The sequence below is a fragment of the Myotis daubentonii genome, chromosome 1, assembly GCF_963259705.1.
Source record: "Myotis daubentonii chromosome 1, mMyoDau2.1, whole genome shotgun sequence".
Taxonomy (NCBI): Eukaryota; Metazoa; Chordata; class Mammalia; order Chiroptera; family Vespertilionidae; genus Myotis; species Myotis daubentonii.
In genome coordinates this window covers 230,829,667-230,855,534 of record NC_081840.1, presented here as the reverse complement: position 1 = coordinate 230,855,534, position 25,868 = coordinate 230,829,667, and the positions used below count along the sequence as shown (strand labels likewise).

Here is a 25,868-nt window from a genome sequence, read left to right as displayed (position 1 = left end):
AGTGGTTGAGCATCGACCTATGAACCAGGAGGTCACAGTTCAATTCCTGGTCAGGGCGCGTGCCCAGGCTGTGGGCTTGTTCCTCAGTGGGGGGCGTGTGGGAGACAGCCAGCCCATCAGTGATTCTCTCTCATCATTGATGTTTCTGTCTCTCTCTCCCTCTCCCTTCCTCTCTGAAATCAATAAGAATATATTTTTAAAAAGATGACAGACTCCGGAGTGTCCGTTGTGAGAGCCGGAGCTTTATCGGTACGAACACCGCCTTCCCGTTTCACAGAGGGGAAGGGAAGCCCGCGGAGGCTCAGCGGCACCGGCACCGGCACCGGCACGGTCCCTCCAGGGCAGCTGGGACTGAACCCGGCTGTCCGTGACCGAGGGTGCCGGCTCCATGCGCGCTCTTCTGATCTGGAATTCCAGACCTGGGTCTGACGCAACCCATTCTCTAAGGGGCATCGCTGGGCAACAGGAAGTAAATCAAGGAGCTCTTTCCACGCCACATTCCTGCCTGGGGGGCCCCGAGTCCCCGGATATCCTGGAGACTCACTAGGTCTCGGTGCGGCTGGGACGAAGGTGGCTGCGGCCGCCCCTACCCCAGCTTTCCAGTGTGAAATCCAAGCAGACACGCTCAGCCAACGTTTCTGAATCACTTGGCGATGCGATTACGGTGGGAATTACTCACCCGTCATTGCAAAGAAGCGGGAATCCAAATTCTTTAGAAGAGGAGTTCCTTCCTTCCTATTGGTGTTACTCAGCAATTTATTGATTAAACTTCATAAAACTGAGGTGGGGGTGGGGCGGCCTTATACCTTCAGGCTGGTAAGTTCCTTTTAAGAGATTCACAGCTCGTGACGGATCCCAGGCTGAAATTCCGGGACGGGGAACTTTGTGAGAAGTCGAGCAACTCCTGAGAGCAGGCGCTAGACGTCTCTCACATGTTCTACACACTCGGCGGCGCTTTCTCTCTTCAGACAGGGCCTTGCAGGGGAGGAGGCGGGGCTGGGGGCGGGGGGGGGGGGGGCGGGGTGTCACATGAGCTCCGTCTCCCTGTAGGCCATTCATAGGGGCACATAGCACTCTGCCCACCGTGGTGATTCTTCACCCTGGTTGCACGTTGGACTCATCTGCAGAGCTTTTTAATGTTTTTATTGGTTTCAGAGAGGAAGGGAGAGGGAGAGAGAGAGAGTAACATCAGTGATGAGAGAGAATCATTGATCGGCTGCCTCCTGCCTGCCTCCTGCTGGGGATCGAGCCCGAAACCTGGGTGTGTGTCCCGACCGGGAATCAAAACACGACCTCCTGGTTCATAGGTCGACCACTGAGCCACACCGGCCAGGCTGCAGAGGTTTATAAAAGACCAACCCCAGGCCCTGCTCCAGGCCCCTTAAATCAGATTGCCTTGGGGGGCGGGGGCCCGGGCTGGGGTCTTTGAAAGCCCCACAGTGATTCAAACGGGCATCCAGGGGCGAACCCTCAGGCTCTGGCCTCACGGTCCCTCCCAGCTCGCCCGTCTCTCCCACATAAGTCGCATATCTGTGTGTTTCTCACTGAGGAAGAAATGTGTGCTCAGCGTTGACAGAAGGAGACTGCTCACATTTGGAACATTTGGGACCCAGAGGCGGCTCTGTAACCTCCCCTTCAGAGGCCCTGAAGCAGCCAATGGCCCTTATGAAAGTTAAATGCAGGACCCACCGAGGACCACTGCGCGGGGCGGGACCGGGGTGCCCGGCTCCCGGTGGCCGACCTCGGCACCATGACACGCAGGCTCAGACGGTACGGCTGGCGGCGGAAAGGCACAGTGAGGGGCTCTGCTGGGTGCGGTGGCCTGCATCCTCGTGTTTCAGAGGCCGATGTGCTCAGGGCACCGTGGCACATACGGTGAGCAGTCGTGAGCACATGGCGATTTCTATTCGGCCTTCGCCCCGACGGCCAGCTGGGCTCCCATCTGGCCTGGACACAAAGGCTTCGGGGACTCCCTGGCGTCTCCAGAGGCGGAGAAGGAAGGAGAAGCCCTGCGGGTTGTTCCTGTGTTAGAACTCCTTCCTGCTTTATGGGGATTTCTAGAAAAAGGTAGCGCCGGCCTTGGACCTAACGCTGCTTTTTAAGCAGCCGGTAGGCTCAGGGTGGAAGGACTGGGCTTTCCTGTTCCGTCTGATTTTCCCAGATTCCTGCTCTGGTCTTAGCAGCGTGGCTCCAGGTCGGATGCCTGCATCCTTGGCCTGAATGCAGGACGCGGGGTCCTGGGGAGACGAATGCGAGAAGTGGAGTTTGCTCCGGCTCCACCTTCAGGCCAGGCCAGAGGGACATGGACAGGCCCTTGGCATGATCGTAGAACAAGGGAAGAGAAAGACCAATGAATGGGATTGCTAAAAATGGCTGGAAACTTGATAGCAACCCGTATCAACGTGTTCTTTCCCAAGCACAGTGGTATGATACCAGGTTTGTAAATGCGCCGCTGACAGCGATGGGGCAGTACCACCTACACGGCACCGTTAGAACTGTGTTAGACTCCCCATTGGGACCAGGGCAAGGTCTGCCTCTCACAGGGCCTGGAGAGTGAGTGATGGGCCAGATGCACGGGGTTGACCTGTGACTGCCACCAGCTGTCGGTGCCGGTCCCCTCAGCACCCGGGCCTCCTGCCGCCTCACTGTCCTCCGTGGCGCCAGGGAAGGCGTGAGCCTGAAGGAGACAGCCATGTTCCCTTAAGTGCCCGGCGCACAGCAGTGCTGTGACGTCGGGGACCTCCCCTCCCCGCTGTGAGAACGCCCAGATGCGTTTCAGTGCGATGGCAGGGCCTGGGCGGGGTGACTAGGACAATCCCCCAAAGTTCAGGTTTGCGCAGCCAACCCCTGATGGTGCGGCCAGGAAGGGACTTGGGGTCACTGGCCAAGGGGGTGGGCGGGGCTTGCAAGTTCACGTGGGCAGGACCGCCTGGGCTCCCCACTCTTCCAGGCTGCACCCTGGGCAGGGGTCCCATGAAAGCCGTGAGCACAGACATCAGCGTGGAAATCGTGCGATGACGCGACACCTTGCAGTTGCGTGAGTCTAAACAGGACTCCTACGTGACCTGGACACAAGGGTCAGGGTGTTCCAGTCCGAGTTCTGCCCCGTGGTCGGCAAGCTGAGCGGACCCCTTCCCTTCGGAGGTTCAGCTGCCCGACCGCCCGCGGCCTGACGGGAAAGGAAATGAGGAGCCATCCGTCCTTGGGGAGGCTCATCGGATCCCTGACCAGCGCTCTCTGCGCTTACACGCCTCCCGGGGTTTCAGGATTCACAGTGACGGCCCAGCCTCGTGTAAAAGAGGCTGAAACTTGCTCTTGTTACCAAGATGTATTTTTCTCCATTCTTGTTAAATGTATCATTCCTGTAGTTTGGGACATTAAAATGTCTGCTTTTTCACAAAGATTTTTTTCTCTTTTGAAAGTTTAACTTATGAACGGTTCGTTACAAAGTGCTGCGGACCCGCACGGATCCAAGAGTCTCGGCTTTTGTGGGGGTAAATGACTTTCTCGGCCGCCCAGTCCACTCGGCACAGAGAGCAGGGATTTCCTCAGGGACCCATTTCCTGCCTGGGTCCGTTTGCTATTGTTGCCGGAACAAAGCGCCATGAGCTGGGGGCTTAAGACAAGACATGATTTATGACCCCCCGTTCGGAGAATAGACGCCCAAGCGGGGTGTCCCTGGGCGGAAATGGCGGTGTTGGCAGGGCCGGGGCGCTCCTCCCGGACACCCCCGGGGAGAGCTTGCTTCTGGAGCTGCTGCTTCCTGGTCTCTCGCTCCCCTCCTCCGTCCTCACGGCACAGCTCCTTCCGGTCCTCACTGATCTGGGGTCACGCTGCCTTGGACTCTGAGCCTCCTGCCCCCCTCCTTCACCTGTGAGGACCCTCGTGATGACATCGGGCCACCCGGTGAGCCCAGGGAACCTCCTGCTCCAGGCCCTGCTCTTACCACACCTGCAAGTCCCCTTTGGCGTGAGAGGCATCCTGTGCACGGGCTCGGGGATTAGGACTGGACGCCTAGGGCAGGGGCATCACTCTGCCCCCACAGCCCCTAGGGAGCCGACTCGGGGGCAGCAAAACACACACACAGACATTTTACCACCAAGCGGGCCCGGACTTGAGCTGCGCCTCTGCCACTGGCCGGCCCTGCAGCTCAGCAGCTCGGGTAACTCCTCTGACTCTCTTCCATCCGAAACGAGCGCAGTAGGCCCTCCCTCGCCTCACAGGTTTGCTGAGAGGATCACACACCCACAGTAAAGCACAGTTCCCTTCCCCTGCTTTTGGGAAACTTCCTTTTTACAGCTGATGTTGTTGTTGTGTGTGTGTATGTGTGTGTGTGCACGCATGTATGTGTGTGTGTGTTTTAATATATTTTTATTATTGATTTCAGAGAGTAAAGGAGAGGGAGAGAGAGATAGAAACATCAATGATGAGAGAGAATCATTGATTGGGTGCCTCCTGCACGCCCCACACTGGGGACCGAGCCCACAACCCAGGCATGTGCCCTGGCCATGATTCGAACCGTGAGCCATGCTGGTCGAGCACAACTGGTGTTTTTTGAAAAAATATTTCTCTGTTGTTCCCCCCAAAATAGGCCGCGATGGAGAAGAGGCATCGGAACTGCGTGGCCCCAGGTCCGCTACCGCCCGACACAGCCCTCCCTTCCGTGCTTCGCCCTGGAAGGCCTCGGGGCGGACGGGAGAGCTCTCTCTTGTCCTTCACCAAGTGTCCTGGTTGGAGTCGCGAATGAGCACTCCCTCCCTGGAGGACCGGGCGCAGCGGCAGGGGGGCCGGGTGGGGAAGGTCACAGCCAACCTCTGGACAGAGTGGGGTTCGCTCAGGTGTCCTGGCCTCTTCCTCTGTTGGCCTTGGCCAAGGCTGCCCCCTTGGTCTCCCCGTGCTGCAGCCTGGAAACGGAGGTGGCACTGCCTGCCCCGGGGCTGCTGAAGGCAGGACGTGATGTGTAGAAAGAAACCGCGTCTGCAAAGACCCTTACGCATGCCAGGCGCTTGAACCAAGTCAGATCCCCTCCTGACTAAAGAAGAGAGGCGTGAGGAGGAGTGAGGAAGCCTGAGACCCGGTGGGCGCCCCCAGTGCTGGACGAATGTGGAAGCATTGTCCAAGGTTGCACGGAGAGCAGGATTCCAACCCAACAATCTAGTCCATTCCTTTATCGCCCTTCTCCCAGCGGGACCCCTTCTGCCAGGCTCCTGGGCGGGGGTGGGGGGAGTGGGGGTGTGTGGAGGGGCTAAAGAAGACCGGTAAGGCACAGACACTGGGACCACTCTACTGTTTTAACCCTTCAGTGGCACCATTCGCCAGCTGTGACCCTCGGCGAATGACTTCTCTCTCTGAGCCCCAGTTTTCTCTCCTGTGAAATGAGGTTGGATGACACCTGCTTCGACGGTTGCTGGGAAGCTTAAAGGAGGGACTCTGTGAAGGAGGGACTCTGTGAAGGGCCTGCAATGCCCCCGGCACACAGCAAGCTCTCAGAGTGGGGACTAGCATCCTTTCTGAAGACAACTCGTCCTTTCCTCTTTCCTTGTGTTGCTCCCTCCCAGTCTTGACAACTGCCCAGCCCTTTCTCACAGTGAGAAGGGGTTCCTTGGAAAGTAGTGAGGCCTCCCTCCCCCGCAGCATTTAAGCAAAGCCCGAGAGACGGTCCCCTCGAGCTGCCGAGAGCAGATTCAGGCGCACAGAATGAGAGCTGACCTCAAAGGTTCTGTCCAACTCCGATTCTTGGGTTCGCTGGTATTTCTGTGGGTTTAGTCAACTATGAATTTCACAGATGAGAAAGCTGAGGCTTAGAGAGAGAAATAATTTGCCTGGGTGTTGCTCTAGAAGTTTCTGAAAAAAGTGAAATGTCCTTGCTTGGAATGTGCTGGTATCGGTATTTCTGGGACAGAAGTTTTCATTAAAAAATTGAAAACGCTTGCAGCCGGGAGTCCTGCCGACCTCAGGAGGACCCGCTGTGGAGAGTCTGTGCGGGGTGCCCAGGGACACACAGAAGGAGGCCGGGCCGGGTGGGGTGTGTGGGCCGAGTGGGGTGGCGGTGGTGATGGTCTCTGTTCTCATTTATGTTTAGCACTCTCTCCTACTATAACAGACACTTCTCGGAGGCAGGGGCTGTATACATAGTCATCTGTGTGTCCCCAGCACTACTTTCTCTCTCAAGCACAGAAAAGGGACTTGCTAAACGCCTGCTGTGCCCCTGGCCAGGCTGAGAGGCCGCGGGATCCCAGGTAGCAGGCAGCCGGCTGCTTTACTTCTCTCCCGTTTCCTCATCTGCCCAGTGGGGAGGAAATAACCCCACTCACTGCCCAGCTCTTGGGCGAAATAACAGGAAGGGCAGGGGGAAGGGTGTCCCTGAGGCCATGGAGCCCACATCCCCAGTCTTCAGCCCATAGGCCCAGTCACAAGAAGAATCATGTGAATCCTGCTGTCTGTCTGGGGCTCCCAGGGGCTGTAGGACTGGCTGGTGCTGAAGGGACAGCTCCCAGCATGGGGAGGGGTGCTGGGGTGGGCTCAGAGAGCCTGGAGGCACTGAGGGTCTTGGCCCTGGTCCCCACCAGCTGCTATGCTGTGTGTCTGGACTTGCTGCAGAAGGGTTTGGCATTGGCGATTCCGCCGGTCCAGAAAGAGCAGCTGGGACCCCCAGGTCCCCAGAGACCCGCAGGCCCCTCTGCCTGTAATAATCATGGAAAAATGAGGGACGGTGTCTAGGGGACACACACTGCTCCTGGCTTGAAGAGAGGGTGAGGGGAGCCCCAGCAGAGAGACCCTAAGCCCATGCTTCCACCTTGGCTCTACTCACAGCAAGCCCAGCACCCCGAGGCTGCATGCTCTTGGCTCAGCAAGGATAGGCTGGACTGGGGTCCTGAGAGGTGACCCCCAGAATGGAGAATATTTGTCTGGGCGACTGACAGGATTCTGTGTGTGTGTGTGTGTGTGTGTGTGTGTGTGGCGGGGGGAGGTGCGGGGGGTGATCTAACTCTTTGTCCATTTCTGGAGCGTTTCCATTTAAGCTCTCGGCTTCCCTTCTGTCTGTTGTGGATTTGTGTGTCTGTGTGTGTGTGTGTGGGGGGGGTGTCCTGTTGGGGTTTGTGTGGGTGGAGTCACCCTGTGAGTTTGTCTTTGGCATGAGGGTGTGAAAATCTCTTTGCTGCGTGGGTGTTGCAGGCGTGAGCATCATCTACGTGTGAGTCACTGGTTCTCAAGCAAGAGTGTGTTTCTCTGTCTGAGCGAACGTGTCTTGTCTTGCTGTTCGTCCTACCTGGAACGTTATGTGTGTGTGTCCCTCCTTAGAATGTCTTCTCCTGGAGGGCCGGCCTCGGTTTACTTTGTGCACGGCTCTGTCCCCAGCACCAAAAAACCTGCCAGGCGCCAGGTCATTCGGTGTGACAGTGTTGAGTAAATGAACGTGTCTCTCCGATGGTGCAATCCATCTCGGCGGGTCGCTGTGCACGCCCGGGGTTGGGTGACTGAGAATTTCTGGTCTGTGTGTAACAGGCTTGGAATATGTGCGAGCGTGCATGTGTGTACAGAAGTGTCTATGATGTGTGTGACCGAGCCTGTGTGTGTCTGGGGAGCCTGCGTGTCATTGACTCGCGTGTGCCAGCATGTCTGTGCATCTTTCACGTGTTTGTATGGCCTTAATTGTCTGGTGTGCCAGTACCAACCTGTGTGTGACTCGTGTGTGTGTGTGTGTGTGTGTGTGTGTGTGTGTGTGATGCACGGGACCCCACCCTCGCTCTCCGGGCGCCCGAGCTCAGCCTGCGGGGGGGGGGGGGGGGCGGGTGCAGGAGGGTACTGCAGTTCGGCCGCCCCTCGGCGCTGCGGCTCGGGTACGTCATCGTCCCTCCCCGCCCTCGCCGCGTCCCCGCCTCCCGGTCCTTTGTAGCCAGCGCCGGCGCCGCAGCCGGCCGCCCCGAGGCCCCGCCCCGGCCCCGCCCGCCGCGCCGCGCGACCCGCCCCGCCCGCCTCGGGCCGCAGACGCGCCTGGGCCGCCGCGGGCCCGCACCCGACGCGGAGCGCGGCGCACGGCGGTGGCTAGGACCGCGGCGGGCGGGAGGGCGGGCGGCCTGGGGCCGGCATGGCGGACCGGCGGCGCGCGTGGAACACGGAGGACGACCTGCCCGTGTACCTGGCGCGGCCGGGCAGCGCGGCGCAGACCCCGCGCCAGAAGTACGGCGGCATGTTCGCCGCGGTGGAGGGCGCCTACGAGAACAAGACCATCGACTTCGACGCGTACAGCGTGGGCCGCCGCGGCTCGGCGCGCACGCCGCGCGGTGCGGGCCAGCTGGACGCCGTCGGCCTGCCGGGCCCCGGCGGCAGCGAGGACACGGCCAGCGACGTGAGCGAGCCCTCGGGCTCGGCCATCAGCTCTCCGGGCGAGCGCGACGAGCGGCCGCCGGCGCTGTGCATCCGCTGCCCTGCGCCCCGCGACCTGCCCCTCGGCCGGGACAATGGCCAGGTACCCTCGGGGCTCGCGTGGGCCGGCCGGAGGGGGCGGGGCCTGGGGGCGGCGGGGAGTGGGGTCGCCCGAGGCCAGTGCGGAGGCCTGAGTGCCGGGACCGCCGCCGCCAGGTTGGGGAGAGCTGTGGAAGGCCCCTCCCCCGCCCGTCCTGTGGGAGGTTCCGAGAGGTTGCGCGCCGGGTCAGGGTGGCCAGCATGGCCGGTGAGAGCCGGCTCCCACCCTCCTCTGCAGGAAGAGCAGGAGGTTCTGAGAGGGGAAGTAAGTTAGCTAAGCGGCCACATGGGCCCCTTGGGGTGCATCTAACCCCGGGACCCGCGTTCTCCGCTGCAGGAGCAGGGCAGCTCGGTTCCGCATTGGTTCACGCGTGTATTCGCTCACTGGTTAGGAATTTCACAGCGCCTGCTGTGTGCGGCTCTGGGACAGGGTCAGGGACGGTCACACAGCTGGCAGCGGAGACAAGCCTCGCCCCGGGGGCTTTCCGCGGGAAGGGTTTGGTTAAAGATTTAGATGGAACGGGAAACCTCGCACCCCCAAGCGCAGGCATTCCCAGGGGCTGCTCCCGAGCCCCACAGCACGGCCTGGGGTGCTGGCTTCAGTGTGCTGCCCAGCAAGCTGGTGGCCGACTGGGGGTCTGAACCCGAGCCGCTGGCTTCCTGGATCGGAGCCCCCTCTGCCAAAGCGGGGGAGCACCGTGGAGAAGGAACATCAGGCCTTGGCCAGAGGGCCCACCTCCCTTGAGCTGCAGGTCGCCAGGGAACCGGGGGCGATGGATGGATAAGGGCACAGCTTTGGGATATATGGGTCAGGGCCAGGTGTCTGGGCAATGTAAGTTGGAGCAGCAGAAGGCCAGTGACCTGTAGGCTTAGCCCCTGAAGTAGACGTCCGAGCACCGCTCAGCACCCCAGCCCCACCCCAGGCCAGATTGGGAAACATTCCTTGTGAGAATGAAGTAAGTAGTGAGCATTCAATAAAGGCTGGTTGTTCGTTTTATCATCATCATCATCATCATCATCATCATCATTTTAATTCGCCCTTCCCTTAAATGCTATGAGAGGCATAAAGTGAGCCATCAGGAGTCAGAGCTTGACCAGGACAGAAATCTGGGTGGGCTTCCTGGAGGAATAGGGTAGGCAGGCCTTTGGCTGCTACCGCGCAGTAGTGAGTCGCCTTCTGCCCCCCACCCCTGCCTGCGACTCTGTCCCATAACTCGGGAACTCTCCATGGTCCTGAAGCCGGCGCCCCGTGAAGGGAAGGTGTACATTGAGGGCGTGTGAAAGGGGTGGGGGCCAGGGAAAGTGATATTGAGAGCGTCCCATCTCCTTTTTTCTACCCCTTTTTCTCCCCCTGCCCACCTCGCTTCTCTGGTGGCCAACCTCACTTAGGATCCAGCCTTCTGAGCCCAAAAGGGAGGCTTTAGGGCCACAGACTGAGAAGCCGGGGTCAATACTGGGAAACCCTGGTTTCCAGCCAGGGCCCTTCGCCCTCTTGAGCCTCAGCTGCTCCATGTGGGAAGTGCGGGTGACATCCTCCTCCAGGCCCCCTCCAAGCGCGGTGGAGCGTCCCGGAGGCCAGGGCGCTCTGTGCTGGGCGGGGAGCTGGCAGGAAGCGCATCCCTGGAGGAGCTGCGGTCAGTTTTACCCTCGGCAGCATGGCCCCCGGGGCTCCGCCTGGGCCGCATCGCAGCCTGCTCCCCCCCCCCCCCTTTCTCCACGGCTTCTCCGGGACAGGGGGCAGGACAAAAGGCAGCGCCTCCAGCCAGCTGAGGGCTCTGGAGGCCCTGGAGGTTCCAGACTATGAGTCCAGGGGGCCTCCGGGTCTCCCTGGGGGCAACCTTTTACTTTCTGCGGATGGAGCGGCCAGGGAGCTCCGTTCGGGCGGGCCTTCTTGCTCCTGCGCTTTGCAGAGGGTGCCAGCCCTCCCCCCACCCATCCAGCTCTTCCCTGGGGAGGGAGGAGGGGTTTCTGCGGCGCAGCCGGAGCATCTTCCGAGGCCCAGGGCTGAGCTACTGCGGGGCTTTGTACCGGGGAAGTCTGCTTGGGAGCAGCTGTCTGTTTGGCCAGTCTCTGGCCGGTGCCCCTCCCCCAATACACACGTGGTCTTGTCCCTGCCCAGGCTGAGCACTGGGGACGCCCTCGAGCGTGGGTCCAAGGATTTAACTAAGCGGAGAGAATGGAGGGGTGGGGGGGGGGGGAAGGAGGGAGCGTGTCCTCACAGTGTCCCGATTTAACTAAGCGGAGAGAGAGAATGGAGGGGTGTGTGTGGGGGGGGGGGGGAGCGTGTCCTCACAGCGTCCCGTCATGGATAAGGCATCCACCCAGGTCAGGGTGGAGGCTGACTGGATGAGTGAGTGAGCCCGGCCAAGGTGTGCAGGAACCCGGCTCCCAGGTTCTGCTCTGCTGCAGCGCATGTGCATCGCACCTGAGATACTTGACCTCTGTAAACCTCAGCTCCCCACCTGCAACGTGGGAAAGTGTGGCCTCGTGTTCCTGGAATTTGCAAAGCTCCAACCCACCTCCATTCGAAGGCCCAGGCACCTCTGGCCTCCTGTCCTGGACGGGAGGGGTAACGGTGAGGCCTCAGCCCCAGCCTGCCTGTGGGTGCTTCACGCCTCTGGGTGACAACTGGAAAGCAAAGGAGACGGGTCATTGTACAGCCCCCTCGGGCTGGGATTTTATAGGCAGAGAGCAGGTCAGCATTTTATTCTGTCCAGTGTTCTGGGGCCTGCTGGGGCTTTCTCCTTCGTATCTTTTATTCCTCCCTTGTCATGAAGTCTAGCCAGCTATGCCCTGGCCTCCTGCCTCCCTCCTTGGAGCAATTCTGAATCCTGGGCTAATGTCCCCTCTCCCCTGGGAGTCCTGTTTCTCCTCCTGCCTCCCGTCTGCTCAGGAGGCTGTGGGGACCTTAGCGCCAATGGTCTGGCCCTGGAAACAGTCCCTGTCCGGTAGGCAAGACAGTGGTGGAGCCCTGATGGCCTGGCATTGACGCCTCAGCGGATGCAGGGGTGGAGCAGGGCAGCCATGAATTAGGACCTGTCTGTGGGTCCCTGCTACCCCCTCTCCGAAGGCAGGAGGCCCTGCTGAGGCCTCAGGCAGGCTGGTTTGGTGACGGGTGCTGAGGGTGATGGGAAGGAGCTTTACTGAGAAGCCTTGGGGATGAGTCTGGGAGGATGGGTAAGCTTTTGTCTCGGGCAGGCTATTCAGGGAGAGGGGACAGCTTGAAGAAAGGCTTGGAGTTGGAGATGGGAAAGTGCTGGGTCTATTCAGGGAATGGCTGGCGGACAAACGGGATCTGAGGGAGAGAGACAGGAGGGGGCCGCCTCTGAGCCGGTTCTGGGGGCTTTGAAAGCTCCAGCAGCCTGGGCGGGTCCTGGGCACCGGCCGGCGCGCACTCCCTCCCCCAAGCGGCTGTGGCGGGGAGGCCACCGTTGCGCGCTGCGGCGGCGCCGCGCCCCGGCTCTGCCTGCGCATCGCAAGGCCGACTCCTGCTTTAAAGAGAACCCTGCACACCGGCCCTTCCCCATCGCGAGAGCGAGGCCGCCGGTGCGCACGGGGCGGGGGTCCGCCAGCCGGCGCGATTTGGGGGGCGGGGGCGGGGGCAGAGGGGGCGATCGGAAGGGAAGCGCTTCCCGGTTCCTGCCCGCGGGGCGAATAGGGCTCGGCTCGCGCCGCCGGGAGGCGCTGTGTGTCTGCCGCGCCCTCCTCCCGCCCGCGCCCTCCCTCCTCCTCCCGCCCCCTCGCGGCGCCGGGCGGTGCTGGCAGCCGGAGCGGCGGTGCGCGGGCCGGAGCCGGGCAGCGGGCGCGTCAACGGTCGCGAGCTCCGAGCCTCTGCGTCCCTCCCGGGCTTTGTCACCGCGCCGGCGGGGAGTGGGACCGAGAGAGAGCCCGGCAGTGCGAAGACAGCCCCCAGGTCCGCCAGCGGGCCCAGGGCGCCACCGGGGCCATGTCTTACCAGGGCAAGAAGAGCATCCCGCACATCACGGTAAGCCGCCGGCCCGCCCGCCCCTTTGTGGGGTGGGGGTGGTCACCGCCGGGTCCGGATCCGCCTGGGAAAGTAGGGGCGGCCCCGAGGGTTTCTGCGACACAGCGGTTGGGGCGGGGCGGGTCTCGCATTGCAGCCCCCTCCCCCCAGCCTCTGGGGACAATGGGTGGGGGAGCCCCCACTCGGAGGGCGAGCGGGCGGGGCGGGGCTGGAGGCTAGGCTTGCGTCCCCAGGCCTGCAGCCCCCGCCTCCCCAGGGGATGTGCCCGAGGCTGGCGTGGCCTGGGAGGAAGGATGCTGAGCTGAACAAAAGAGGGAGGGGCGCAGGGTCCGAACCTCCTCGCTCTGCCTGGAGCCCAGCCTCCCGCACCTCCGCCCACACTGCCCAGCTCCTGCACCTCGCAGCCAAGTTCCTTCTAGCACAGAGGCAGGAAAAAGATCCCCGGCCGCCCAGCCGCTCCCAGACCGTGGGGTGGAAGTCTGCACCTGGAGACCGCGCCATGACGGAGGGCCCCTCCCATTCCTCGCCGCAGTTAAAACAAACGCCTCGGCAGCGCTGGGGGCTGTGGCCCTGGAAGGGTTACCGCTGGGGCGTGGGCGCCGAGCAGTCCCTGGGTCCCTGGGTCCCTGGGTGTGGCCGGAGACAAAGCATCCCACTTCTTTAAGCTTTGTCTCTGGGTGGGGCGCTGAGAGCTTTGCCCCATGGCCTGCCTGGTATCCGAGTGGAACCAGACCATTCCTGAGGGACGGGGCCCTCGGGCCTGGGGTGGTGGGTGCGGGAGCAGCTGGGTGCTGGGAGAGGGGACTCTGGGCATGAGGAATGCTCCAGGGTGATGCCTGAGGTTTGCGGACGGGAGACCCAGCATCCTCACGGATCCAAAATCCGGGCTCAGGGATGACCCCAGGGAGCCTGCAGGGGGGCCGCCTTGGGAGGAGGAGGCAGCTGGCAACCCCACTCACCCGCCCACCCGACATATTGCAGACCTTGTTTTATTGAATCTTCCCAATAAGTCCTTTGAGGGGAGCGTTGTGCGCTGGCCGGGGTGCAGGTGGAGGGAGGTTGGGAGAGACCTGGGCCCCCTGCTCCCCCAGAACAGCCCTGCATCCTACCCAACGATGGGCAGAATCTTCCCCGAGAAATCCCCTCCGGACGGGCTGCAGGTGTAGCCCGCGGGCCCGTGCTGTGTTCTGTGCAGAGATGCAACTCCTGAGGGGGGACCCCCACTTCCCCACCCTGAGTCCCTGCCCTGGGACCGAGAGGCACAGTGACCATGCCTTCCAGGCGTCGTTGGCTAAGAATCCGTGGCAGGAGTGTGCTTGCTTCAGGCTGAGCCGAGTGGTAGGAAGGTCTGGGGTATTTGTATGAGCGGGTCCCCTTCTTGGGGCTTTCTAACCCTCCCCTCCAGGGGAACTGAGGCAGGTGATGGGGAGGGCGATGCAGTGACTGATAAGTTAGGAGCCCCGAGTCCCTTTGCGACTGTGGCCCATGGCAGATCTGTACCCCTCCCAGGACCCCAGTTTCCAAGAAGGAAGTTTAGCAGGATGGTCTTTGAGGCGGGTTAGGGGGAGTGGTGCCCCTGGGGGCGCACAGGTCTCAGTCTGCACACAGCAGTCACCCTGCCAGCCTTCCCGCGTGACAATCTGGAGTGGAGATGGGGCAGCTTCTGTGCCAGATGTCTGGGTGCATCCTGCTCGGTGGCCTCGCTGAGCCTCCAGCTCTGCTCTCCAAAGTGGGTATCACACTGGCCGCTTCCCAGGCCCCTTGAGCATCTAAGAGGACCCTGGCTGAGCGCCCAGTGCGTGCTAGCACATAGTAGGGGCTTCAGAACTGCTGGCTGGTCCTGCCGCTTTAGTCCTTCCTGTGATCCCTGTGTAAGGGACTCTAAGGGCTTCCATAGCCTGGGGCGAGGGAGGAGATGCTGAGAATCATGCCTGGTTCCGAGGAAGCCGCCCTTGAGGAGGCATCTGTGTTTCACTGGGCCCTCAGGCCTGTCCCAGCCAGAGCGACCGTGGTTTAAAGGAGAAACAGTGAACCTGAGAGGGCGGCCTTGGCCGGAGCTCCTTTCTGGGCCCCTCAGCTTCCCCAGGAGCAGGAGTGGTTAAGTGGGTGGGCTGTGGCTTTCCCAGGGCTGCACCCTCACTCTGGTCAATAGCTCTAAGTTAGTAATTACCAGAAATTAAAGCACCTGGTCTGATGGGGCGCGCTGGGGGTTAGGGAACGTGGGAAGGAGCCAGCCTGGCCCTTGCCTTCCCAGAGTTTAGCAGAGGCTGACGTTTCAGCCTGAAATCACAACCCATTGGAGGAGATGGTGTAAGGGGGAGTACGGGAGGCTGGAGGAGACGCGGCAGAGAGGAGCCCCCCCCCCCCAAGTGTGGCATGTTGGAGAGACTGAAGTAAAGCCAGCAAAGCCAGCATCATGGGAGCCCAGCCTCTGCTCCCCAGGCAGCTTCTCGCGCACTTCGAGCAAATCTTGGGAACAGTAAAACGCAGTTGGCAGGCAGGGTGTGTGTGGCCTTGGTGCCTGGAGGGGCTTCAGAAAGGACCAGCTACAGCTCGGAGGTGCATCCTCTAGTCACCCCTGCTTGTTGGTGGGTCACTCTGAGCCCCAGTGAGCCTCAGTTTTCTCAACTGAACAACGGGGATAAGGTCCCAGCTTTGCCAATGAATGCAGAGCTAGGAGAGTGGACACTTGCACAGGCGGGGCGCAGTGTGGACACAGGTAGGGACACGGCCGGGTTATGAAACGTTCTGCTCCTGTTGATTACGATCGTGGCGTCTTTTCCCTCTTTTTTCCACCTCAGCCTTTTCCTGAGAAAATACAATAGCTTGGGAGCGAAGAAGGGGAAAGCAGAACCACTTAGCTTCAGCCCCCGAGGGTTTAAAATATTCACGAGGCTCTGTTTCAAGTGTGGCTTTTAAAAATTAATGACCAGCCGGGGATTAACTCAGCAGAAGCTGTTTCTCGCACTGGGCACCCAGTGCTGTGGTTAAGCGACTAGAAGGTCCTGGGCGTGGCTCTGGGCAAACAAAGGCACGTGGCCTCCTGGCTCTCACCGAGCCACTGAAGGGGGCTGCCTACTTCTTGTGGGGGGAGACAGAGTGTCCGCCATGGTGGCTAAGCATTAATATTCAAAATAATACTTCCTGAGTCCTGATCATCTCCGCTTTTGCCGAGTATTCCAGCAGGAATCCAGCAGGAATTCCATGACCTCTCATTTGGTTTGCAGAGCTGTCCTGTGAGGGAAACAGCCTGGATGTGTCCTCCTTATGTTCCAAAGAGTAAACTGAGGCCCACAGAGATGTGGTGGTGTGTGCAGGCTCTTGCTGTGCCCTGCGAAGGCATGGAGAACTCAGAGTCAAGCAGGAGGGCCAACAGGCTGGTCTGCCGGCTCAGCAATCAGTATTTGATTTGAAATCTCTGTGTGTTACAATGTGTTTCAGAGTGTGTGTGTGTGTGTGTGTGTGTGTGTGTGTGTGTGTGTGTGTAATTGAGTGTGTGAGTGTAGATGAGTGTAGATGTGATACTGTATGGTGTGCAAAACAATCAGGAACGTTGAGCCGGGAAGAAAGAGATCAACGGAGAGTCACATGGGACGGAAGTCGTTGCTCTAACGTGCAAATATGCAGAAGCTGTGTGAGGCCTGTTGCGCTCCTGAGGGTGGCATTCAGCCTGTCTATACATATTCCGTTTATTCCCTGCCCTTTTACACAGAGGATTTGAGATGCCTGTAGCGGTTTGTTGCAGAGTGAAATCGGATGGAATGGGGGTGAGAGGTATGGGGCCAGAGAGAGATTAGGGAGCCGAGTACAGAAGCCAGGAGAATGCAGGAGTCCCATCCCCAGGGCCCCGCCCACGTGCTGTGCACTGAAGCAGTCCTCCAGGGTGTGCTGCTGCATGTGACCAGCATTTAACATTGATGTTTGCTACGGCCACGTGTACAGAGTGTTCTAGTCACACCTCTTGGCTGGAGCCCTGAGCACGCACAAGCAGACGGTGTTGAATGGAGTCTCATTTTTGTGGGAGTAAAAGACCGGTTTTGCCCTGGGCGGGGAACCTCAGAGGACTTGGCCCTGTGAGCACAGAAAAAACAGTGCGGGCAGCGGACAGCGCCTGGTGCTGACGAGCAAGCAAGTGCAGTTAAGGAGCTTCTATTAAAGGCCCCTTGAGACAGACATGGCCCCATGGAGTAGGGCTGGTTGGTAACGATGGCTGACTTATTTGGTGGTGGTGTTTAATGATGCTTCAAATTTTTACATCACAGTCACCACCCCAACCCTCCATCTCCAGGAGATACGTTCCGGGACCCCCAGTGGGTGTTGGAAAGCACGGATAGTACTGAGCCCTATATAGACTGTGGTTTTTCTGGTAGATACACACACTCACCGCTTCTCTCTGGCATGTCCTCATGTACTTTGGGGTCGTTGTTAAGTTAAATGAGGGTGACTTGGACACAAGCGCTGCAATGCTGCCATCTGATAACGGAGGCAGTTACTAAGGAGCTGACAGGTGGGTCGTGCATACGGTGTGGGTGGATACGCTGGACAGGGATGATTGGCGTTCCAGGTGGGATGGAGCAGGATTTCAGCACGCTACTCGGAAGGGCGCACAGTTGGAAACATAGGCGTTGTTTACGTATTTCTAAAATTTTCCGTTAATACTTTTGGACCGCAGTTGGCCACAGGTAACTGACACCTCAGAAAGTGAAACTGTGACAAAGGGGACTGTATTTGTAAGTATGACCCGAACAGAAAAAGGTTGAGAGTGACTGCCTGGAGAGAGGCAATGGTCAGATCATAACTGCTCTGTGAGCCGACAGCCCTGAACTGGTATTGAACTGTTGTTGGTTGCGAGAGTTTTGACGGCCACATCCTGCGTGGCTTGGGTTCAGGACCTGGAGAAGGGCCGTGGGCAAATGAAGAGATGAGACAAGAAATAATTTGGAAATTGGGGGGCCAGGCAGAGAGTCTTCCTCAAGGCCCTGCCAACCTTTTATTCAATTTTAGATACACATATAGCCCCTAGGCAGTCAATTCTGCTAGCAGAGAGACTATCTTAAAGCTCAGTAAATATTAGTAAAGATTTACTCTGAGACTATTTGGTCAGGAAATTGCTTGAGCCACCATTGTCTCGGCTAAACAATCGGTGCATAGCTTTGGCCCTTGCCAGAGCTCAAGGTCTACCAGCGTTCCGGGCTGCTTGCTTATGCTTTCCTGATTGTGAAGACAACGGGTAGCTTCCAGCAGTTGGTGGCCTCGGAAATGGCATGGAGTCTAGGATGCATCATGGGGTGGCTGGTCTGGAAAGTAAGCAGCCAGAAGGAGGGGGGTGATGGCTGTGGACACACGATGAGGCAGGTCCCGCTCCATCCCTAGGCCCGAGCCCAGGCACCGGCCACTCTCCCTGACCAGGCTCGCCCTTGCGGTCCTTGGCCTGCATGTAAGCCGTGCCCGTTCCCTGCAGGGATTCCTTCCTCCCGGGGCTGGAATTGTGAGCACTCCCACTCCATTCACTCTGGTTCATGCGCTTGGAGGGCGGGGGCAGCGTCTGATTCTCCCTGGCGCGTCCCCAGGAGCACGCTATGCACTGGTGACGCATAGCTGGGACGCCGTGTCGTGTGAGGGGATGAATGAAGAGGAGGTGGCAAACGGTGCTTCTTCGCTGAGCGAGGTCCCAGCCCCTCCTGCATCTTACTCTCCGTAACAAATGTCCTAGCCATAGAGCTAGCATTTAGGTGGCTGCCACCCAGAAGGAGACCAGGGTGGCATGAAGGGCTTTGGAGAGAGTGAAAGCCTCCGTATGGTGCGTGGGCAGCGGGGAGAGGGTGGATCTGATTTACTAACGGGCTTCGCTGCATGTCACCCTGAAAGGCAAGCTTTACAGTAAGAACCTTCCAGAGACAGGCTGGGTCACGGTGGCACACCCTCGCCAGGACCTCCACTGAGTAACTGCTTGGTGTCAGAACTTGGGGTCGGTTCCATGGAAGACTCCGTGGTTATGAAGCAGAAATGCACTGAGTGGCCAGGTGGCCGCTTGGGGGCGAGGCTGGACCTGACCCCAATTATGCTGCATGTATTTGTTGTCACACCGTATCTGTAGACCCTCAGGCTTTCAGCCCCAATCTCTGCAAATATTTGATTGATACAACCTCAAAATAGGAAGGAACCTTTTAACGTATGTATTTTTTTGTGCTTGTGCATTTAAGGAGGCTGAAAGTGTCCATTGCATCTATTCCACTTCAATCTCCCCTCTAGTGTAGGAATTCCAAACCCTCCTTTTGCATACCTCCAGTGACGGGGAGATCACCACCTTGCCCAGCAGCCTGTTTACTCTAGGATAGCTCTGCTGTGGGGCAGCTCTTTTTTTTTTTTTTTAAATATATTTTATTGATTTTTTTTACAGAGAGGAAGGGGGAGGGATAGAGAGTTAGAAACATCAATGAGAGAGAAACATCCATCAGCTGCTTCCTGCACACCCCCTACTGGGGATGTGCCTGCAACCAAGGTACATGCCCTTGGCCAGAATTGAACCTGGGACCATTCAGTCCGCAGGCTGATGCTCTATCCATTGAGCCAAACCGGTCAGGGCTGGGCAGCTCTTCTGTATGTGGCCTGAGGGTCTGCCTTTTGCCCAATGTGTGCCCTCAGAATCTCATGGTTCCTTCTTCTTCCACACGGATATTCCTGGAAGCTGTTTCACCGAGGCCCAGGACCTCCTCTGTTCCCAGTTCTCTAGTCCTCACCCAGCACAGTTTCCAGGTACAATGTTTGGATTTTTTCCATTTTTTTTCTTCCTTCTGCTGTCCTTGGTTTCTGAGCCTGCAGAACAAAATGGATCCAAAATAAAACTCAGTTCCTGGGCACCTTTTAAACGGACTTAAAAACATCCCCGGATCATAGACTCCTCTGAGGAGCTGATACAAGCGGTGGAAACGTCCAGTGCAGACACGTGGCCTCAAGCGGTGGCTCTCAGAGGCCAGTGTTGAGTGTGTTGAGAGGCCCTACCTGTGCTCTGAACCAGCCCCGGGAGGGAGGCGCTGTGATTCGTTCCACCGGAGGCTCCCGGAGCTGAGGGCCTTGCCCCGGCCTCCCTGCCGAGCGGCTGGTGGGCTGAGGTGCGGTCCCTGGTGGAAAGGATCTCACAGTCTCGGGGAGAAGATGCATATCGAGACAAGCCGGCAGACAGAGCGTCCTGATGTCAGGACACAGCGCTAACCAGGTGTGCGCCTCGCGCCGTGGGGACTCCAGGGGGAGACAGCAGGTTCCTGGCGTCAGAGCAGGTGCCCAGCAGGTGAGCTGGAGATGGGGGGCGGGGGGCAGCAGGTGTGGCAGCACCTCCAGGCAGCAGGAAGGCCTCAGGGAGGCCCAGGCTGTGACAGTGCCGTGTGAGTAGACCAGTATGGCTGCACAAGGCCAGGAGAGGGGGGCAGCCAGGCCGGGAGGAGCCAGGAGGATGTGCTTTGTCTGCGTGAGGACAGCTGGGGATGGGTTTCAAGGGGAGGGCTGACGCGTACCTGTGTGTCAGCCCTGGGCTGTCCTGGGGAGCGGGTGGGGGTGACGGTTAGGGAGAAGTTGAGGATGGACATGAGCATCTGAATGCGATCTGTTCCCCAGGTTACAAGGACATTAAAAAACCAGGCCCCGTTCTAAGTGCTGTGCCCGTGTTCATTTAACGTTCAGAACCGCCCTCTGCTTTACGACGGGAAACTGACGCACAGAGAGGCAACCTGCCTGAGCCTCGGGGTTATTGGCACCTGTGGGGCCGGGGAGGCCGCAGGCGGCTGGCCGGGCCCCTGTCCTAACCAGCCGCGGTGATAGAGGTGAAGGCACCTGGCTCCCAGGGGTGTTGCCGATGTTCATTAGCTGATTGGGTCTCACATTTGATTTCTTCCCTCTGGAGAGCCTGTGGCAACTTGCAGAGCCTTTACTCTGCCTCCTCCCTTTTGGCCATAATAGCAGCAACGCTACCGGGAGGGAGGAGGAGGTGCACGCGCCTGGGGACGGGCTGGATAGGAGCCGAGTAGATGCGGACTGTCTGTCCTCACCTGTCCCCATTGTGCTGGGGAAGGAACTGAGAGGCTCACACATGCTGATCAGGTACGGGGAGGAGGACCCTGGGCTAACCAGCAGGGGGCACTAGGTTACAGTGTCTCCACCGGCTCCTGGCTGTGTGACCTGGAGCCAATGGCTTCACTTCTCAGTTTCCTCCTGTGTAGCCATCAGACCCACTTCTTTAAGGATTGAAACTGGAAACCCACAGGATGCAGAGCTGACACCGAGCCTGCGTTCGGGAATGTGAGTCTCTCAAAGGCGGCGGGCTTCTGTTCAGAGTGCTTTGTGTGAGGCGAGAAGCAGACAGGACACACAAAAGTGGGTGTAGGCGTAGAGGCCGACACAGCTGGCCCCCGCCTCCTGTGGGCAGCCTGAGGCCCTGCCCACTCCTGGGGGCACCACAGAGGGGTGTTATTTTAAAACCAGGTGCTCAGTCCCGCAGGGAGGATTTCCTGAATACCTGCCAGGTATCATGGGGCTTGAGATCTCTGTGTTGTTACTGCAGTTGTCATGGAAACGGGCCTGAGCTCGCAGAAAAGGCCTGCAGCCCATGGGGACTGCCTGTGGTTCTGATTGGTGGAGGAGGAGAATGCCATGCTACCGTGTCCCCTGCTCATTCGAGTGGAGTACAATGTGTGTTAATTGGATTCGGTGTCAGGCCTGTCACCGACAGGGCTGCCTTCCTGGGAAGTGACAGAGGGCCTCCAGCTGACAGGCCATCCCCCGAGGTGGAGTCAGAGGCAAAGGCAATGGGCTGGCTTTCTGTGAGTCACAGGAGTGTGCTGCAGCCATAGGAGGCTGGGTGGGATGGCGCCTGGAGCTGGGAGGCAGGCGGCTCAGGCTACTAAAGGTCGTGACCGAGTCATGGAATTATGAAGTCTCTGGGCCAGATATTGACCTCTGGCTGTGGCTTTGGGCACGGATCTCTGATGGGGTGCCAGTTCTCTTCCATGGCAGCGATGCCCAGCAGCAGGCAACCCCGCTGCCCTGGCTCACACACCAACGATTTACTTACAGAGAAAGGTCTGAGGGGGGCCGAGGCTCGGGGCTCAGCCAGATTTGTCTTCGGGCTTCTGCCTGGGTCAGGTCTGCCCGCCTTGCTTCTATCCTGGGACTCAGACGTAAGGAGACGCCATTTCTTGGGTCGTGCGGTTTTCCCCGAGGAGGGTGGGCTCTCGGAGCCTGAGCTGAAACCCAGCAGCCGCTCTCATTCTATTGGTCAAAGCAAGTCATGTGGGCGGAGGCAGGTGGGATTGTGAAACAGGAACCCAATCTACCACGGAGGGTCCCGCGGGCACTACCTGGGGTGTTTGTGAATTCCTGGCCCACCGGAGCCGGCCTGGAATTTCCGTAGCCCATCCCCAAGGACTTGAGGCTCGGTGCCATGTGAGCTGTACGTGGACGAGTGGGTTTGGTCCTGCTGAAGTTTTGAGTTGCAAACATGAGCTCACCATCAATGGCTTGTAGGATTTGAAGGATTCTTAACTTTCAAAGCTTACCTTGACATTTCCTTTGTCTGAAGAGAAAGCAGTTCCATCAGCATTTAATGCACAGACAAGCATGTGTCTATAAAAACGGGGCTTCCTGCCTTAGCCGGTTTTGCTCAGTGGATAGAGCGTCGACCTGCGGACTAAAGGGTCCCAGGTTCGATTCCGGTTAAGGGCACATGCCCAGGTTGCGGGCTCGATCCCCAGTGGGGAGCATGCAGGAGGCAGCCAATCAATGATTCTCTCTCATCATTGATGTTTCTATCTCTCTCCCTCTTCCTTCCTCTCTGAAATTAATAATAAAAAACAAACAAACAAACAAAAACCATGGGGCTTCCCTGAACTTTTTGAGGCTCATTTCTTTGCTTGCCCTTTGGAGAGAACGTGTTCCTCATCTTTCCAGAAACGACGGGTCTTTTAGCTATTCCCAGCCCCTTCCCAGGGATGAACCAGGCAGCCCCACTGGAGTCCGTGTGTCCCAGCAGCCCCGGCTGGAGCTGCCTTCCCAGTGTGAAGACCAAACCTCTGAGATCCCTTTTTTTAAAAAAAGTATATATTTTTGTTGATTTCAGAGAGGAAGGGAGAGGGAGAGAGCGATAGAAACATCAATGATGAGAGAGAATCATTGATCGGCTGCCTCCTGCATGCCCCACACTGGGGATTGAGCCTGCAACCCGGGCATGTGCCCTGACTGGGAATCGAACCGTGACCTCCTGGTTCATAGCTTGGCTGCGATCCTTTTTTTGTGTGTGACATTTACCCATTTATTAGCTGCAGATTCCAATCTCTGCATTAGTGAAGCATCGTCGGAGAGGGGATTCATGTCCTCCCCCACCTTCCTGGGGAAGGAGAAGTAAAGTATTGAAGGGTTGGTACTAAGAGTTGAAAGGACTTGAAACCGACTCTAAGCCATGGTTGCTTTGGTTCTGCGGGAGCGTAAAGATTACAGATATGCCAGTGAGCTGAGAAAGAAAAGCAGTGAGGAAATACGGGGAAGGGGGGGAGTGTGAGGGAGGTAGGAGAGGGAACTTCAGCATCCTGGGGTTTGGAGAGACCTCACTGTCTGGGTACCCACAGGCGTTTCAGGACCATGGACAGCACACACCCGCCTTCCATTCTTCTACCTGGATCTCTCAGCACGCTGTCTGTCTGGGCATATACTGCTTACCTGGCTGCAGTGTGCCCCTTCTCCTCCTTTTTGCAGCTGCTTGAACTTCTCATATTTCAGATCCCAGCTCAGACGCCCCCTCCTGGATGGCAGAGCCTCTCTCCCCCTGTTGTCTCTAATAACAGCTTTGGTTCTCTGCTGTTTACCAGACAGCCAAGGCTGCGAAGCGTGTGATTATGGGTGACGTGTGGGTTTGATGTGAAAAGCACTTCTCTTTTCCCCTGAGGATCTTCAGGCCGCAACGGATGTTTATTCCTCTGACTCTGGGGGAGAGGATGGCTTTTCTTCCCACCATGCAGTGGGGGGAACACAGCTCAGAGGTTTCATGTTGCTCAGGGATCGACGGTGACGCAAGAAATGCACTGTGATCCGGGCCTCCCCTCACCCTCCCCCCAAGCCAAGGCTGCTGTTTCTTTTGCTGTTGTATGGGAAGGAGTGCATGACATTTTAAAAAAATGTATTTTTATTGATTTCAGAGAGAGGAACGGAGAGGGGAGAGAGAGAGAAACATCAATGATGAGAGAGAATCATGGATTGGCTGCCTCCTGCACGCCTCCTACTGGCCATCGAGCCTGCAACCCGGGTATGTGTCCTGACTGGGAATCAAACCTCCTGGGTTGAGTCACCTGGTTGGGAAGAGGGTAGGGATCGGAACCCACACCTGTCTGACTCTGGACACTTCATTCTCCCGCACACTGATCCGGGACACGAGCCGAGCGGATTGTAATCCTGAACTGGCCGTCTCCGGCACACCCTGACGGTCAGATTTTTGTTGGATTTTTAATGAGCTGTTTTATTTTCTTCAGAGTATTTAAACAGCGATTTTTATACAGAGCTTGTCCCCGCTCACATATCTTGTTTGTCCCTCGTGGTAGTCTGGGAGAGGCGGGGTATCATTATTTTTCTTTTAAATGTGTGACTTTTACGAAATTCTTAAAATGTGGTGTCCCATACACAATTGGCTCTTGCTGCGAGTTTGCTGAGTGAAGAAGCAGAGCCCCAGGGAACAGCCCTGGGTTTTCCCTGATGGAACCTGATTATGGGGTGTGATGGATTTGAAAATGTTTTAAGATGTGACAGAGTGTGTCTGATGGAGCGAATGCTGGGGAGGAAGTTAGGAAAGGCAACCTGCGCCCTTGTTTGTGTGTGAACCTGGGAGTCACCCGTCTGAGCCCGCTCCCCCCTCGGTCGGACTGGACGTGCCATGAGGGTCTGCGCAGGCAGGGCCTTCGGTCTCTGGAGTACATCCCCAGCGCCTCCTGCGGGAACGTCTCCTGGTCAGCGTCCTGCGAAACAAAAGGATCCGCGTTTGGGAAAGCTGTGAGCTCGGTTCCCTCGTGAATATGCACATCACACCGTGGAGTAAAGGACCTGGGAGTTCCTGTCACAGAGACAGCCTTGGCTTCTGTTTAACCCAGACTTTTCTAAGCTCACGACACCTGGGATTCCCTTTCTGGGACACCAGCTGCTAAAACCCCTGTGACCGACGGACCCAAGGAACGTGGCTTGGAAAATGCCAAATAAAAGGCAAAGGCACAGATAATGAGAAAGTCACATAAGCTCTTGCCGGGTCATGGGCTTATATTTTAAGAAAAACGCTGGCCCCTGAGGACAGCAGGAGTGTGGGCCCATTTGCAGCAGCTGCCTCGGTACCTGCTGGTAGTTGGGTGCTGGGAGGGGCGGGGTATGAGCCTGAGCTCCACCGTGGTTCCAGGAAGAGCAGAGCAGGTGGGGCTGATGTTCGGCTCACAGCACATCTACGCCACGTTGCAGGCGGAGCCTGAGAGCCCTCTCTTAGACGTGAAGGCAGGCGGCTGCCTGCGGGAGGCCGTGTCCCTGAAGCCACGTGCCAGCTGCCTGTGACTGTTAGTTCCCTGCTCCCTCGGGAGCTTGTCTCTGCATCTGCATCTGCACAGCCCGCGCCTCCTCTTTCCTTTGGTCCTGGAGTGCCCTCCAGAAGGCGTCCTCTCCCGCAGGCATAAGAGGCAGGTGCTGGGCTGGGCCCTGATTGAGCTGGAGCCCCTCCCTCCAGAGACCCTCCTTCGGGGGGACAGGACGTGCTGGTTCACACATCTCCTCCTTGGATCGTGGCTCTTAGTTCTTGTCTCATGGCTGCGATGCCTTTCTCTCCATCTTCACCCATTCGTCCTTCAAGGTATCCATCTATTCATCTATTCATCCATCCATCCATTTTCTCATTCATCCACCCACCCACCCAGTCGTCCATCCATCTAACTACCCTTCCTTCCTTCTTCCCTCCCTTCCTTCCTTCCTTCTTCCCTCCCTTCCTTCCTTCCTTCCTTCCCTCCCTCCCTCCCTCCCTCCTTCCTTCCTTCCTTCCTTCCTTCCTTCCTTCCTTCCTTCCTTCCTTCCTTCCCTCCCTCCCTCCCTCCCTCCTTCCTTCCTTCCTTCCTTCCTTCCTTCCTTCCCTCCATCCTTCCTTCCTTCCTTCCTTCCTTCCTTCCTTCCTTCCTTCCCTCCTTCCTTCCTTCCCTCCATCCTTCCTTCCTTCCTTCCTTCCTTCCTTCCTTCCTTCCCTCCTTCCTTCCTTCCTTCCTTCCTTCCTTCCTTCCTTCCTTCCTTCCTTCCTTCCCTCCCTCCCTCCTTCCTTCCTTCCTTCCTTCCTTCCTTCCTTCCTTCCTTCCTTCCTTCCCTCCCTCCTTCCTTCCTTCCTTCCCTCCTTCCTTCCTTCTATCCATCCATCCACCCATCC

At 58.3% G+C, this 25,868-nt stretch overlaps 1 protein-coding gene across 2 annotated transcripts in view; it reads left to right on the top strand.

Moving 5' to 3' along the window:
* Nucleotides 1–7,992: 7,992 nt before the first annotated feature.
* Nucleotides 7,993–25,868, top strand: part of CRMP1 (collapsin response mediator protein 1) — a 36,551-nt gene continuing 18,675 nt past the window's right edge. The window contains exon 1 of one of the 2 annotated variants that reach the window (XM_059676028.1): nucleotides 7,993–8,470. In XM_059676028.1, the coding sequence (XP_059532011.1) occupies nucleotides 8,090–8,470 (381 nt within the window). In that variant the 5' untranslated portion in view covers nucleotides 7,993–8,089. Of the gene's footprint in view, nucleotides 8,471–12,250; nucleotides 12,452–25,868 lie in introns of those variants that run through there. The other variant, XM_059676037.1, reaches the window with a different exon arrangement.